At 39.5% G+C, this 16,481-nt stretch overlaps 1 protein-coding gene across 1 annotated transcript; it reads right to left on the bottom strand.

Moving 5' to 3' along the window:
- Window positions 1-13,180: 13,180 nt before the first annotated feature.
- Window positions 13,181-13,757, bottom strand: TOM6 (translocase of the outer mitochondrial membrane 6). The gene has a single exon (XM_086811982.1). It carries the CDS (start codon window positions 13,620-13,622, stop codon window positions 13,452-13,454), a length of 171 nt encoding a protein of 56 aa, XP_086668108.1. The 5' UTR covers window positions 13,623-13,757; the 3' UTR covers window positions 13,181-13,451.
- Window positions 13,758-16,481: the final 2,724 nt, after the last annotated feature.

Genomic DNA, 16,481 nt, shown 5'->3' with positions numbered 1-16,481 from the left:
ATTTGTGCATCTTCTCTTGCTACATACACTTATAGATTCTCTCTCTCGTATATTCATGTGATGAGATTCTCTCTCTCGTATATTCATGTGATGAGCCATTTGATCACTAATCTCATGATTAATGGATGCTAGATTCTTGCTTTGATGTGTTTGATTCCATATTTTACTCTAGATCCATTTTCATTTGGTATCAGAGCCTTGATTTTGATCCATTATCAAGGTTTTGGGCATGAGATTAGTCATTTTCTTGATAATTTTTTTAATTTTCTCTTGATTTCTTGGAGTTTTGGCTTAATCTTGCTTAATTTTTACTTAATCTTTGGAGATTAGTGGAGGGGAGGCATCATTTCATGTGATTTCATGTGATTTCATGGAGATTTAGCTCAATTGGACCTAATTTGGATACCCTGGACCAAATATTTGGAGCGGAGTACAAAAATTGAGGAAATTTTGAATTAATCGCTGTTAATCTCTTTGTTAATCATGTTTATCTTTTTGTGCTTCTTTTCCAAGCTTTCCATAGTCGTTACTTCTCATCTTTCCCCCGTTTTGCTCCCATTTGCTCTAGGGCTTTTGTTGATCTTGAGGAGAGGAACACATAGAGTCCCAATTTACATGCACTTTTCTGAAAATTTATTTCCCTTTTCCTTCCCTTTGCTCCAAACCCCAATCTCTCTCACATAGCTCACCATTGTCCATCTCCACTCACTCTAAATGGCTGCAAATGTATTCTATTGCTAATGAGGGCTAATTTTGGAGTTGCTATTGCTTTTTTTTACCATGAGGGTAGGCGTGGATGCGCCGTTTTCCCACGCAGCCTCACGGCCAAAAATCACATGTAGATGGTCACAAACATCAAGCCTAAGCCAAGGTTTATGAAGTGTGGTTGTTAGCCAAGATGTTTGGCATCTTTCTTGTGGATTTTGGGGAGTTCTTCATTGCTATTGGAGAGGGAGAAGAGGAGGTTTGAGCAGCCCTCAGAAATTGCAAAAATCTTCAAGATTTGGACCCATTGGAGACTCTATCAAGCAACAATCCAACCATTGAAGCTTTTGGAATACCATTGGTGAGTTGCTATGGCCATTTTCTCAAGCATTGGTGATTAATCGTCATGCTATGGACAAATTGGGGTTATTCATGGAAGGAAACCCTAATTTACAAAATTTTAACATTCCTACATAACTCATGATCCATTGTTGAAAAGTGATTACATGCTTTTATTGCTCACATCTTTCTTTAATCACACCCATTTGGATGTCATGTGGCCATTTGTGAGACAACTGCAAGATTCTTTGATGAATCCATGCATAAATGGATGAAGGAATGCATATGCTTAGATGCATTGATTGAGCCACATGCATGGAGTGGATGTTGGGTAATAATGAGAAGGCTTTTGCTATGGACATGATGCTTTTATGCATTAGTATGATGCTATTGAGCATGGGAAGAGCTTGATGTGTGATTAGAATCAATTGGTAATGCTACATTCAAATGCAAGTTGATGCCCTTGAATGCCATTTGATGCTAATTACTCATAAGCAATGCTTTTGGGAGTGATACCAATTGGATATTGATATCATTGGTATATGGTATTACCTCACTTGTGCTTATTGATTGATGTTGGATCTTTGGATGAATGGCGGACATTTGGAGCTATGTGGATAAGCATGAGTTCATGTATAATGGTTTATGAGTATATTGTAATGGACATGAGTCATGCCACATCCTTGTAAGTGATCCGTCTCATTTTCAGATTCAAGCTATATGCACCTCACAATTGTTTGCACTCACTTCAATTTCCAGAAACTAGATATGTTGGTGAGGGTACCCCGGGTGTTGGCGGAGAGGCCCAAGGGGGAGCATGGCTTGAATCCACTGTGCCGTGAGTGCCGTGGTAAAGCGGTACGGTGGAGGATTAGGTGTGGAGGTGAAGACTTGGCCTCAACCCGTGCCTTGGTTCGGACTAGGTACAGGGGTGAGAAGAGCTTGGCCGGGAGATCGGCAAGCTTCAACGTGCTACACCGATGATCTTCTTCGTACAATCATCCTCTTGGTTTATGTACATGGCAATGGCGCCTTAATATGGACATCTCATGGGATTTGATCTTGCATTATGCCATGGGAAACGTATGGTGAATGCTTGGAATTGCAAGGAATTTGTATGCCTTTTGGTGATGCAAGTTGAGGCACATGCTATGTAATGGATGGGAATTGATAAGAGGATTATGGATTTTTGCATTGTTACTTAAGAAAATTTGAGATTTAGCTCCTAAAACAAAGGAGACTATGTCAAATTTTTCTCAAAATTCTGGTCATACATGGACAATTGAAGCTTGTGGAGCATAATTTGCAGACCTTGGGATGCCAATGAGTTGCGAAAGGTATTGACATTGGTTTGGGAGCAAACAAAGATCAATTGGGTACAAAAAGGGTCACTTTGGCAAGAATCTGCAGATCACAAAAACCCTAATTCAATCCCAACCCTTTTGGACTGAATTAAAAGGGACCATATGAGCTCTTAGTGCTTCCTTAGAGCTACCCAACGAGCCCTTAACCTCCGCATTTCGATATCTCTTTAGGGTAGAATTTAGGATTTTTGCAGAAACAATAAACCCTAATTCACAGGGGTTTGAAGATCTTCTAGATCCAATTACATAGGCTTGTAGTACTCATCGAAGGCTTCGATTCAAGCTAAAAATTTTTGCATTTGGATATCTCTAGCTCAAGTTATACCCGAAATACCGTTTCAGCCTATAACCATGTAAACCCTAAAACAAAGAATAGTAGCACACCTCATCTCTTACCGGTCTTTGCACATTGGTCTAGTACACTTCATTACCTCTCCAACAAGCTTTAGATCACTTCAATCGGACATCCCTACCTCAATTTAGAGCCAAATTTTTGAAACCGAAGGTTTCCATGGGGCCGAAGCCAAAAGGGCGACCAAGGAATTTTGGATGCTCCGGAGGATACTCTTGGGCACACTTCAAGAGAAGGGGATACTTTTGGGCATACTTCAAGAGAAGGGAATGAGGAGTTGAATGTCGGAAGTGCCCATAAGCACACCCCACAATCTTCGCATACCATCCCCATCGATTCGATCATGCAAATGCTCATGGAAATGAATGCTAAGATGGATACGATGGCTACAAGGGTGGAAGTCAATGGTAGGCTTGAGAGGGTCGCTCGGCCAATGAGCCAACCTTCCTATGATAATGGTCATGGTGCTTTACATGAATGCAAGCAATTTGGGATAGCTTTTGAAGGCCGTAGGGAAGGCAAGCTACCCATGGTACAAGAGGTTTCTCCCAAGGTAACACATGAGCATTCCACCAAGAATGTCACTTTTGGATTCATGGCGGATGCTAGGCAGCCTTCTATGCGGGAGATGAAGCCTACTACATTCCAAGCGGGTTCTTCTCAATTGGATGGAAAGCAACATGCACCTACATTCAGACATGAGGAGTCAAATTTTGGGGATCCGAGGAGAGTATCTTTGAAACCCAAAGCAAATCAGTTCTCCATGCTTGAAGAGGAGGTGTATGATATGGATGATGTGGTTGAGCTTGATTGGGAACATATGTCATTCATTGAGAGACAAAGAGAAGCTCATGATAGGTGGATGGAAATGCGAAATTTCCTCAAGAGGGAGTACAAGGGTTTTACACAATTCCTTGGATCTTTTGTGCAAATGCAAAAGCACAAGCCCTCGCACCATCATGAGAATGCATCGTCAACCGTGTCAAAGGATGTAAAGGACAAGATTTCACTCTCTAAGTTCAAGGGTGATCATTCAGCCCCACATGAGTTGGAAGAATGGATGAATAAGTTGGATACATACTTTCAACTCTATCCGAGGAGTGAAAGGGACAAAGTGCATTTTGCATCCTTGCATTTGGAAGACTATGCACATCAATGGTGGAGACATATGCTCAAGGAAGGAGTTATGCCACATACTTGGGAAGAACTCAAGCATGAAATGAATATGACATTTGTGTCACCTTTGGTTCTTGACCGATACCATGAAGAATGGTATGAACTCACACAAAAGGGCATGTCGGTTAGGGAGTACATCAAGAGGTTCATGAAGCTCTCTATGTTTGTGGATGGACTCAATGAAGGCATGCGATTGAAGAAGTTTGTGCATGGTCTAAATTCATACATCAAAGCGGATGTCTCAGCACAAAGACCAAGCACTATCAAAGAGGCTATGAGGTTGGCGGAGCTATATGAGCCAAAGTATAAGAGGGCTCAGCCCAATGTACCTTTTCATAAGCCATTTCACACTTCTTCAAATGTGGGAAAAAGTCTACCTTCTTCTACATCCATTTACACTTCCGAATTCCATACATCTTTTGGAAGTGGACAGTCCACAAGTGGAGTTCATAATGATGCTAAGAAGAGCAATGGGTTTGTCAAGAAGCCTCCTCAACCATTCATGAAGATTCAACGGATGGATGATCCTAACATTGAGGAATTGAGGAGCAAAGGCCTATGTTTTAAATGCAAAGAGAAGTGGTCACCCGGGCACATTTGTAAATCAAAGAAAGTGGTGGCTACTATGATCATTATGGATGCCGATTACGATTCCAAGTCCTCATGATGTGGAAGAGTTTGAAGATTGCAGCGAGGAGACACATGAAGAAGACTTGGAGGGTCATTCTTTTGTCAAAGAAGAGTATGAGTTTCCTTTCGACCTCGATGGAAGGGATCATGCATGCATTTTAAGGGATACAAGAGGAGTATCTTGTCAATGAGAGTGCTGCCCATATTTACAGAAAATTACAGCAAGGAGATGGTGAAGAATTTCCTCATTATAAGCTTCGGAATGGTCTACTATGGCATAAGGATAAGGTGTATTTGGTTCCAACCTCATCCTACATTCCCAAGGTGCTTCATGAGATGCATTCTTCACTGCTTTTGGATCATCTTGGTGTTCTCAAGACATTTGACAAAGTGACAAAAGCTTCTATTGGAAAGGCATGTGGAGGGATGTCAAGAAGTTTGTTTTGGAATGTGTGTCATGCCAAAGGAATAAGGATAGTCACCAATTGCCAAGTGGTTTACTTCATCCTTTGCCTATTCCGGATGGAAAATGGACTCACATTTCCATGGACTTCATCACGGGCTTGCCAAAGACGAAGCATGGATGGGATCAAGTATTTGTGGTGGTGGATAGACTCACCAAATCAACTCATTTTATTGCTTCCAAGACTACTTATGGGGCCTCTCACATTGCCAAGCAATTTATGGAGCATGTATTCAAGATACATGGTTTGCCACTCAACATAGTTTGTGATAGAGATACCAAGTTCATGGGCACTTTTTGGAGGACATTGTATGAGAATTTGGGGACTCAAATCACTCCTACAACCTATCACCCTCAAACGGATGGGCAAACGGAGTGCATAAACAAATGGCTCGAAGTGTACTTTAGGCACTATTGTCACATGACATGCAAGCATCATGGGATGAATGGCTTTACCTTGCTGAATTTTGTCATAATTCAAGCAAGCATTTGAGTATTGGGATGTCACCTTTCGAGGCTCTTTATGGGTATCAAGTGCATGTGCCATCTACTATTGCCTTCCATGAGGATAAAATGGTTAATCCTTTAGCCAAGGAAGAGTTGGAAAGGATGAGACAGCTTCTTCAATTATGCAAGGATAATATGAAGAAGGCACAAGAAGTCATGAAGGCAAATGAGGATGAGCATAGACACAAAATGGAGTTCAAGAAAGGTGATTATGTGTTGCTCAAGCTTCCTAAGAAACGTCACAATATTCTCAAAGGGTCTTCCAATTCGAAGTTGGCACATAGATACTATGGACCAAATTAGCAAGGCAACAACGATGGGTGTATCCCTTTTTCCATCATACTTTTGAAATGTAAAAGCTTTGGTACCAGTTTTAGATTCCCATTTCGTTTTATTTACTTTAAGCACCGCTTCAACAGTTTTTATGAGCTTCTTAGTGTTGTTATCTTCACTTTCATCCCCATCCTCGCTTTTGCTCGAGTGAAATCATCCTCTTTTTCCCATGACTTGGTGTAATTTTTCCTCCAATGCCTCCCTCTTGAGTTGCTCACTAGCGAGTGTTATTTGCAAAGATTCTATACTCTCTTGCAAGTTAGATAGTTGAGGGTTTTGTGCCATCATTAAGTAATTATGAGGAATACTTATTTTATGTACAATATGAGAAAATTATGTACAAGATTTATGCACAATAACGGAGAAAAAGAGAAAGACCTTTTCTCCAATTTTAAGGTAGGCCATAAATCAAATCGCCGATGCACTACAGAACTGAAATCTTTCAGGAAACATATCCATAGACTTGATTTTGTACCTCAAGAAATAGCTTTAATGTTCTTGAAGCTTGGGTGTCACACTTGAGCCTTGACAAGCCTTCTTTGGTGAGAAACAACCCCAAAACGAGCCTCGGAGGAGAGATGGTGGGAAAATCCTCTTGTGACTATGGAGGAGAGCCCTTAGGTTTCTGGATCAAATCCCAACTGACCATTATAGAAACGCTGGATTGCAGATGAAACCCTTCAAGATGGGTATACATTCTGATATTTTGGACGAGTCGAGTTCATCCGTGTACGGTCAGATAACTATATGGTGTAGCAGATGAGGAGCAAGGTTGCTAGCAAAAGCCCAAGCAAGAGGCGTGTGCGACTGTCTATAAGAGAGAGAATGAAGCTTTGTTTTAATAAGCAGAAGGTGGCAAAGCTTTTTTTCTCTCTCTTTTTTTTCTTTCTTTTTTTGTCTATAGAGAGCTTTTGTCCAAAGTCGATTGCTTTTCTTATTCTGATGAAAAATCTATGCGTTGCTCTTGTGCTTAGACTTTCTTGCTCGTTGCTCTGCCAACACAATGAGATTTGGGCGTTCCAAATTGATGGTGATTATAGCCACAAAGAAGCTCTCAAAGCTCTTAATCAAGCCTTTTACGCCAAGCTTTAAGAACAATGAGACAAGCCCGTGAATCTTTCCCAAAGACTAATTCCCAAATGCATAAGCTAATTTGATTAAGCAGCACATAACCCATAAAGATAATTAATTAAATATAGATTAAGTAATGTGCCTTGATGAATTGCACATGGAGAGAGAAAGATTTTGATGGCAATAACACAAGCCGTGCATGCAAGATTAAGAGCAATTATAACTAAGTAAGAACACAGTCAATGGGTTGAATCTCTCCCCCACACATATGCCCAATATGCGTGAGTATTTCGAATGTTTATTATTATGAGTCCCACAATGCTTGGGCATGTCGTGTACATTTGCACGAGAAAAGTGTATCATACATGAGACATCTCATTACATGCTAAATGGGTTTGGTAAAAAATAGAGAAATACAAAGCATGTCACAGATCACTGGATATTTTTGGCATGAAGTGTTTAAGAAATCGGACACAAAACTGAGCATGAGCTCATCTGATCATCTTGAGTCTGATGGGATAAACTCACAAAATAAGATCATATGATCATCTTGAGTCTAATGGGGTAGACAAAGCATGTGAATCAAACCATGGAGAATATGTAGAGTGCATATGTCTTTATAAGATAGTCTAATTGGGAAGAGTATTTAAGTTTGCTTACAATAGTACTAAGAATTTTGCTTTACTAAGATAAGCCCTTTTATGGTGATGTATGGCTTATCTGCCCAGAGTGAAATGGATCTAGAGCAAAATATTGAATCAAACACATCAAAGCAAGAATCTAGCATCCATTAATCATGAGATTAGTGAGATCAAATGGCTCATCACATGAATATACAAGAGAGAGAGAATCTATAAGTGCATGTAGCAAGAGAAGATGCACAAATAGCCTAAGTGTGTTTAACCTCTCACCAAGAGGATGGCTTTCAAGCTAGCCATGAGCTTGACCATGGAAGGCCAAATCTCCATAGATGGAGCCCAAAGGTACAAGATGACCAAAATTAGTAAAAGTGTCAAAAGATCCTACCAATGTCCCCCAAGCCCTATTTATAGCCACTTTCTCCTTTTGCCCATGGGCCCCTATGTACATGTGGAAATCAAGCACTATGGTTCAAACCATCCCTTCCCAAAGATTTTGTCCTCAAAATCATACAAGATATTTACAATTGAATCGCAATCTCAATGTAAACCCATGGGAAGTAAAGAGGTCTTCAAAAATGCGCCTCGAATACATTTGGAATAGGGAAACCAAATGTAGTGAAGCCGACAAACTCCTTCTCCAAAAATAGCATGTAGGACTATTATGGCAGCCATGTTGTCGATGAAGCTTCCCTTAAAATTCTTCATGAAACCTCCATAAAAATGAGCTGCAAATGATGCGTAGCCGCACCCAAAAGGGTCCCACATATTTGTCATCGAGCCAAATGATCTTCCAAGTGTGTTGGAGTAGATTGGTAACCCCAACAATAGATCCAACCAAAGCTGTCCAGAAATTACAGCACATATAAAACCTCATGATATGCCCATTCGTCACATAATAATCATGCCACTTGATCAAGGAATACTTCCATCAAGTAAACCATGTTGTTGAACATACTCCATTGATTGCCAAGTAGCCTCATCTATGGGCAAGCGCTTCCATTTCACAAGGAATTCATCAATGTTCCGGTTCCTCAAAACCCTTGTCCTCTTGTCCACAATCCTCTCCGGCTCATAGATAATCTCTCCTTCTTCATCCATCGGTGGTAACTCTTCAATCTCTTGAGAAAGAGAGTCCACAAACCTCTTAAGGTTGGATACATGAAACACATTATGAATCCTTGTAGAAGGAGGTAGGTCAAGCTTATAAGCCAAATCACCCACTATAAAAATCTAAGAATTGGACCTATGACACGGGTGCAATTATTTTAGATATTAAGTATACTTAATTTTTTAATAATTACGAAGGACAAGAACTTTTCTTAAAACTTATAGGTATTATCGATTGTATGACAAGAAAACTTCCAAGGACATAAATAGATATGTCTGTATGTACGAGTCTTTATAGCTACAATAATGGATTCGTACTATATTCGGTATGCCCACTTCCAAGCTCAGGTCTCCAAGCTCACTTCGGTAGGTCCAAACTCACAACTCACATGTCCAAACTCACGGCTCATATCTCCAAACTCATGTTCACGTATCTAGGCTTATGTCTAAAAGCTTACATGTCCAGATTCACGTCTTTTTGCACAGGATTGTGCACTCATGTCCCCTATCGAGTGCTAGTTTAACTTGATTTTTAATGGTTTTTGTGATTTTTTAGACTTGATGGGATGAGATTAAGGATCCTAATTTTAGTTAAAGTTTTTAATATAATTAATTTTAAAAAATTAAAATTATTTTTTGATGGTTTAGCAAGCTTCTATCTACCAATTCCACAATACACAAATAAATTAAAAAATATGAAATGCATAAACAAAATTTGATAATTATACTTTAATTCATCCTCATGGAGCTCAATGCTCACGTTTTTGAAGTGGATTCCACATCTAATCACAATTGCTAAGCTAATTCATGGATCAAAACAATGAAATCTAAACCTCTTAAGTTCCAATTTCACACAAATCACCAAAAATTCAAGATTTTACCCTACTAATTGATAAACATAGAATGCTCTATTGCAAAATAAACTCCAAATCAAAATAAAAAACAACAAACACACATCCAATGCTCCAAAACCGTATGCGTTTCAAAGTGTGATCTCTTAATCAACACCATGCAATATTGGTTGTAATCCCAATAGTTTGGAATGGACAAAAAAATAAAGCTAAGTCTTAAGCTAGTCCTCAACAATGGTGGTAAATATATTCAAGTTAAGAGCTTACCTTAGCCTTACCGAAGCATGCGTCATTGGGGTTTACCTTAAAGCTGTAATCTGCAGCTTCCCAATGTGGATGCACTGGCTCGTCTTCACTCTGTTTGTCACACCAAAATGCTCATATGCCGAACGAGTGAAGAGAGCTCTCAAGGCCTAGATGGAGGTAAGAAGGGATAGTCCTTTGCGATGGTTCTCTCTCACAACAAGCAGAGAAAGAAGCTAATGGAAGAGGGAAACCTACAATCACACCTATTCAAGTAAACATCCATCTAACAAGCATGAATTCAAAGCATACAAGCAAGCAAGAAGAGCTAATAATAAAAGCTCACAAGTAAACTATTGCAAGAAAATGATCGTGTATTGCTTATTGTCAAAAATGGCTTATATACAAACAACTAGTTTCCGACTAAAATTTAAAATGGTCCAACCTCTATTCCTAATCTTAAGCAAGTATATACACCAAGTCCATAGACTTTTCCTATTTGACATTAAGCTCATGGTCCAACCTCTATTCCTAGTCTTAAGCAAGCATGTACACTAAGTCCATAGACTTTCCCTATTAAGCTCACGATAAGGGTGTTTTACATTTTCTAGCACCATCTTACAAAAGTTAAATGCCCATTTTGTGTGAGTAAGATGGTAAAGCACCATACAATAGGTCGAGCAAGCGAAACCATGATAACCAACGGAGTGGTTGACACCTTGGTACTAGAAGTGCAATAGCCATTCTAGCCAATGTCCACAAATTTTCTTCTTCCCACGAACAAAAGGAAAGATTTAGGGTTACCTCGTATGATACAATAGGTCCCATTTGTTTCCTAATTTTCATGCCAAAGCTCTTGTAAAGCATCCTGAGTATTTATGACCTTGCCCAATTTCACATGACCTCATCTGTCTGTCCACCATGGGAATACGAAGAGTCAAGATGTTCTCTAAGAAACATTGCATTTGCTATTACTTTGGCCACCCTCCCAGATTCTTAACCCCATCATGCCTTAGAAGAATTGTTATATACAAAAAAAAAAGGTACACGTAAAATTGATAAAACCAAAGAAAATTACCCTAAAAAGATTTTGATAAACCCTCAACCTCATAAAGATGATATTCAATTGTAATTGGCATGTGCGTCAAGGTTTGTTCAAAATGTAGCCACTCATCTACTTATGCCTTTTTCTACGGTCCATGTGTAAACCTCAACCTCATAAAGATGATATTCAATCGTAGTAGGCATGTGCGTCAAGGTTTGTTCAAAATGTGGCCACTCATCTACTTATGGCTTTTTCTATGGTCCATGTGTACATAATATATATCTTCCTTAATGGCTCCTTTTTATCTTTAGTTAATTGTATGGGAGCGACTATTAGATGTTAAATGCTACCTACCCTTGGTCTAACATAACTTCTTAAGTTTAGTTTACTTGTACGAGTAAAAAAGAAGCTTACATGATTTAGACCCTTTCCGTAATGCTAGAAGATAGGAGCTAGAACATTATAACAATATATCTTTGGCATGTACACAATATCACAAAAAACACAATTATTAACAGGAAAATAGACTGAGGGCTGCTTAAAGACTCGACAGTACTTCACATGTTATTAGAAAACAAGAAGCAAATGATGCTTCAAGAAGCATGATTTTTAAGTAGACTACACATCGCTAAGCATTTGATCTGAGAACTGTATTATGGCAAAACATTAGGTTCGCTTTGTACTTCATTACTTATTGAAGTGAAACGTACTTGCATTCTTTTTAGGATTGGACTCACCTGTTTCCTTCAAGGAAGTTCATAGGGGCTTTCTTTAAGAGACACGTGCCAATATCTTCAATTCATGCGAGTTTGCAATTCCATCTTGCCTTTCCATTGTGTTTCAAACAAAATCTTTTTGTTCATGGCTTGGTCATGAATTTTGAGGCTTTCAAAGTACTTCCAACTGCTGAACTGAGCCCACAATAAAATTGTTCCACAAAGAATATGAAGACAAAATTATCTCTGATCGGAAGGTAAACTTGATAGCTGGAAACTGAGGGCTTATTTGGCATGAGAGGAAGCTATCCCTTTTCAATCTGCACAAATAACTTCCACCACAGAAGCGACCTCACTTTGCAACATGCCAGACAAGCACAAAATCATTTCACCCTTTCCTAAAGATTCTTCTCCTTTTCCCTCACTGATTTGGATGAACTCATTACCTCCTCTTCCCTACTTAAAAATAACTCTTCTTACCTCCACACTCATACAAAACACCCGGCATTCAATTTTCGATTTGCACCAGTATTAAGGTTAAGGCTTTGCACCAGTCTATAGGGTTAAGGCCATGCATCGAACTCCAAAAACACATTTAAAACCTATGATTGTATTCCACCTGTCTATAAAGTTAAGGTCATACATGACGACTCCAACAACACCATTAAGACCCACTACAATGCAATAAGAATACACAGGTACTCACTCTGCCCTAGATCACAATCAGGCAAGCTCAACCATGGGAGCCCAGCTGGTAAATTAGACATCTGAATGATGAGCACTTGCACTTTCACAAATACAGAAGTATTCACTATAACCTAGATTGAGCCACCGCCCGTCAGTGTTAGGTGCTTGGGCAAGCCAGTATGCTCCTCATGCAAAAAAATCCTCACTCATGACCTCTTCAAAAGCTTCACAAAACAAAACTTAGGCCTAACCATTCCTACTAGATGCTTCAAAACGTTATGCACTTGCTGGAATCATATGCACCTTAGTGCCACACTTTACGGCTCCTATTAAGTGACAACTTGCACTTTATCAGGCACCTTAGTGACAGACTTTAGGACTCTTACTAAGTTACAACTTGCACACCTTCAGAACACTCTGGACAGGACCCTTGAGTGGATATGCTCATAGGCCTGCATATAACGTCAGGTACATGCAAAGCAAAGGGTGACCACCTCTTGGCGTATCCCTCTGTTGCTGGACTATGTACAATTCCTCCAATCAATACACCGCTCAAAAAACCACATCAAAGGAAAATTAAACAATAAACCAATCATAAAACTCCGTATCAGTAAAACAAAACCATATGGGAGATTCGCATCGCACCAAATCAAAAAAGTATCGTATATTCCAGGCAGGAAACATCAAACAGACATGGACTTTTTGCTATACCATGTTAAGAAAAATCAGAAAACTTTACTAAACCAGTGTAAGAAAACCGACAATTTACCATACAGGAGCCAGAATGCCAAACAAAGAGAATATAAATCCCTAACAGCATCATGGCTGAAAGTAGGATCGTGCACCATAATCAACACCGAACACGACGGCTCCATAAATAGACCTAACCCCATAAATGCAGTGATGGCGAGTACTATGGCTTAACTCAACATAAGACATACATAAGCATAAGAAAAAGAAACACGAGCGCCATTTGAAAGGTTTCGAGACACACAATACAAAAAAAAAAAACCCTGAACAAAACAAAGTTGCAGAGTTTCAAGACACAACAAACCGCACAGCATGGAGATCTGAGAGCATAATTTCAAAGCCCTTGAGAAAAGCTTCCTAAAACAAAAAACTTTGTGAACGGCTGGTGTTTTGTATTGAAGAAGCTACCATACTACATAGACAAAAGCCAATAAAAACCTAACCCGCATCAAGCTCCATGGCGATAGCGCTTCAGAAGTCAAGCTTGAGCTCGTCGGCGTCTTTAGAGTGCGTGAGGAGATGCATGGCGTAAGGGGCGGCTCGGATGATGGCGATCCATACCCCGAGCATTGTGAGGTGCCGCCGCAGCTGCTTGTAGGCCTCAGCCTTCTCGGGCCTGCGGGGAAGCGCACCCAGAAACATATCGCTGTGCTTGGATGGAAGCTTGGCTGCTTAGGGTTTTGCGGATATGTGAGACCATAAAAGTGAAGGTATATTTTGTGTAAAATAGAAGCTTGGATGGAAGCTTGGCTGCTTAGGGTTTTGCGGATATGTGAGACCATAAAAGTGAAGGTATATTTTGTGTAAAATAGACGGCCCGCCCCGCTGGTTTTTCCCACACAATATAATTTGGAAATACCTAATTTTTAAAGGTTATGTGCTGGCATTTCACAAAGGTCTAAGGTGGGGAAAAATCTTTTTCATATTATGAGGCGTTGTTGTGGAGAGGCACATACAGTGTCAGCCTCTATCCTCCGAGCAATAAGGTCCATGCAAAAAGGAGGAGAGGCACGTATAGTGTCATCAGCCTCTATCCTCCGAAGCACAAAAGGATCTGCCACATGTTCAACTTTTCCTTCTTGAGCAAACCTGAAGATGTTTCAGGTCCCATTCATGGTCAAAGTAGGGAACGTAGACATGGATGTCACGTTCAAGTGAACTCGTGCAGTTGGAATGTTCTAAAGGTGGTGAACCCATATGTGAACTCATGCAGAAGGAATGTTCTAAAGGTAATGAACCCATATCTAAACTCATGCAAAAGGAATGTTCTCAAGGCATGTTCTTCTTTAAAAATCTTGAAAGGAAAACATGGCATGGGAAATTTGCAAGCCCCAAGGAGGTGTCGTGACATGTAGGGTGAGAAGAATAGGGTGGAGTGGGTTTTGTAAAAGGTGTACCCTCCTCATATAAAAAGGGTCATTTCCAAACAATGAATGCAAGCAAGCTCTCAAGGCTCCCCATGAGTACAAGTCTTAATGTTATAACCTAATTGTGCTTGAGTCTATGCTAATTAGTTTAGTTGTTTATCATCATGTTGCATAATGGCTACTAATTAGTTTAGTTGTTTATCATCATGTTGCTAATTAGGCTACATCCACCATAGGATTAGAGTTTCTTAATCACCGTATACCATAGCCATTCTAGAGATACTCATGATTTCAACATTGTATTAGAGCCCCCCTCTCCTCATCATGAACTTCTCCATTCAAGTTTATTACGCTCTCTTAGCTCATTAGTAGTTTTTGGTCACTAATCGATCATTAATCCCACTAACCCCAACCTTATCTTCATCTCTCTCTTTGTGGATAAGATTTGTGAGGCTTGATTATCCTTATTCTCGTTAACCATTGGTCAAGCCCTCTTAACCACACCCTCTACTCATCAGGGCAACCACGCACACCTGACAGTTTTGCCAAAATCGACCTCTACGGGCAGAATTTGACACCGCCTACCAAACTGATCTTTTAGATCATTAAAGCTCCTTGCTTCACATTAGCTCAAGCCTCTTTAAGACATTGTTACCTATCATCTAAGGAGGCTACATACCAAATTTGGTGCCATTTCATCTAATGTGCGTGATGCAGCAGCTCAAAAACCAATCGCCTAATTACTTGTAATTTTCAGCATTTTTTAACGATTTGAGCTAAAGATTCCAACTTGGACCCTTTCTACTCATCAAGGGCTCTAAGGATATCAAGAAAGCCCCATCAAAAAGAATTTTCCTTTGCTCGATTTTGCCCTCCAAAGTCTGTTGATGTTAATCACTATTTTTCAACATTAATTACTATAATTAAGAGGGTAATTAGCAAAATTATTCTAATTGAATGTCAAAATTGAATTCCTCAGGTTTTGATTAACCTTTTTTTAGTGTCAAACCATCTCATTTAGCATTTGGGTCATTAATGGGAAGCATATTTTGTTTCACCACCAATTTGTGAGCAAATAGACACCAACGCTTTAGGCACTTTGCTGCTATGGTTCAAAATGCTTCTACGTGTAAGATTGTACCCTGCGTATTGATCGAGGGGGAGAGTATATGTCTAAGAAGTTTCATATATACATAACTGATAATGGGATAAAACACCAATGTACTTTGCCTTATACACCTCAGCAAAATGGTGTGGCTAAGCGTAAAAATAAGTCTCTTATGGAGATGGTACGTTGCATGGTCAAAAATCAAAAGTTACCTCATGGTTTCTGGCTAGAAGCTGTCCTGTGTGCAATATATGTTTTTAATAGGTGTCCTACAAAGGCTTTGCATACAATTATGCTTTTTGAAGTTTGGAATGGCAGAAAGCCCTTTGTGGCTCACTTACACATTTTTGGTTGTCTTACTTATGCACTTGCGCCTGAGTAACTTCGCAACAAGCTTGACAATAAGGCTGTTAAAAAGTAAAGATTACCGTATCTATCATCTTGCTACCAAGCAGATTCTTGTGTGAGTAGAGATGTATTTGTGGAAGATGCAATTCAACCCTTTTTTTCATGCTAAAAACAACAAAATGAAGTTCATAGGACATATTCAACACTCTCTTTCCATTGTTCAATGAAGGACACATTGATATATAGCATTTGGGTAATCAAAGGAATGCTGAAAATCTGCCCACACAGGTTACAAATCAGCATATTTTTTAGCCCACAGATCAGCCTATGGAACATAAAGGCTCGAATGTATAACGATTAGATATCAAAACTGCTTTCTTGAATGGAGATTTGTATGGGGAGGTCTATGTATCTTAGCCTCGTGGTTTTGTTCAAAAAAATTAGGAATCAAAAGCATGCAGATTAAAGAAAGCTTTATATGATCTTAAGGAGGCTCCTAAAGCATGGTACGAAATGTGGAAATGAGTATCTCTAGAATGGTACTAAACTAATTAGCATAAACTCAAGCACAGTTAGGTTACAAGATTAAGACTTGTAATCATGGAGAGGCCTGAGAGCTTGCTTGTGTTCATTGCTTGGAAATGACCCTTTTTATATGAGGAGGGTACACCTTTTACA

Source organism: Cibotium barometz, chromosome 18, assembly GCF_041138505.1.
Source record: "Cibotium barometz isolate CiBa-2024 chromosome 18, ASM4113850v1, whole genome shotgun sequence".
Lineage (NCBI taxonomy): Eukaryota > Viridiplantae > Streptophyta > Polypodiopsida > Cyatheales > Cibotiaceae > Cibotium > Cibotium barometz.
This window is presented reverse-complemented; position numbering and strand designations above follow the sequence as displayed.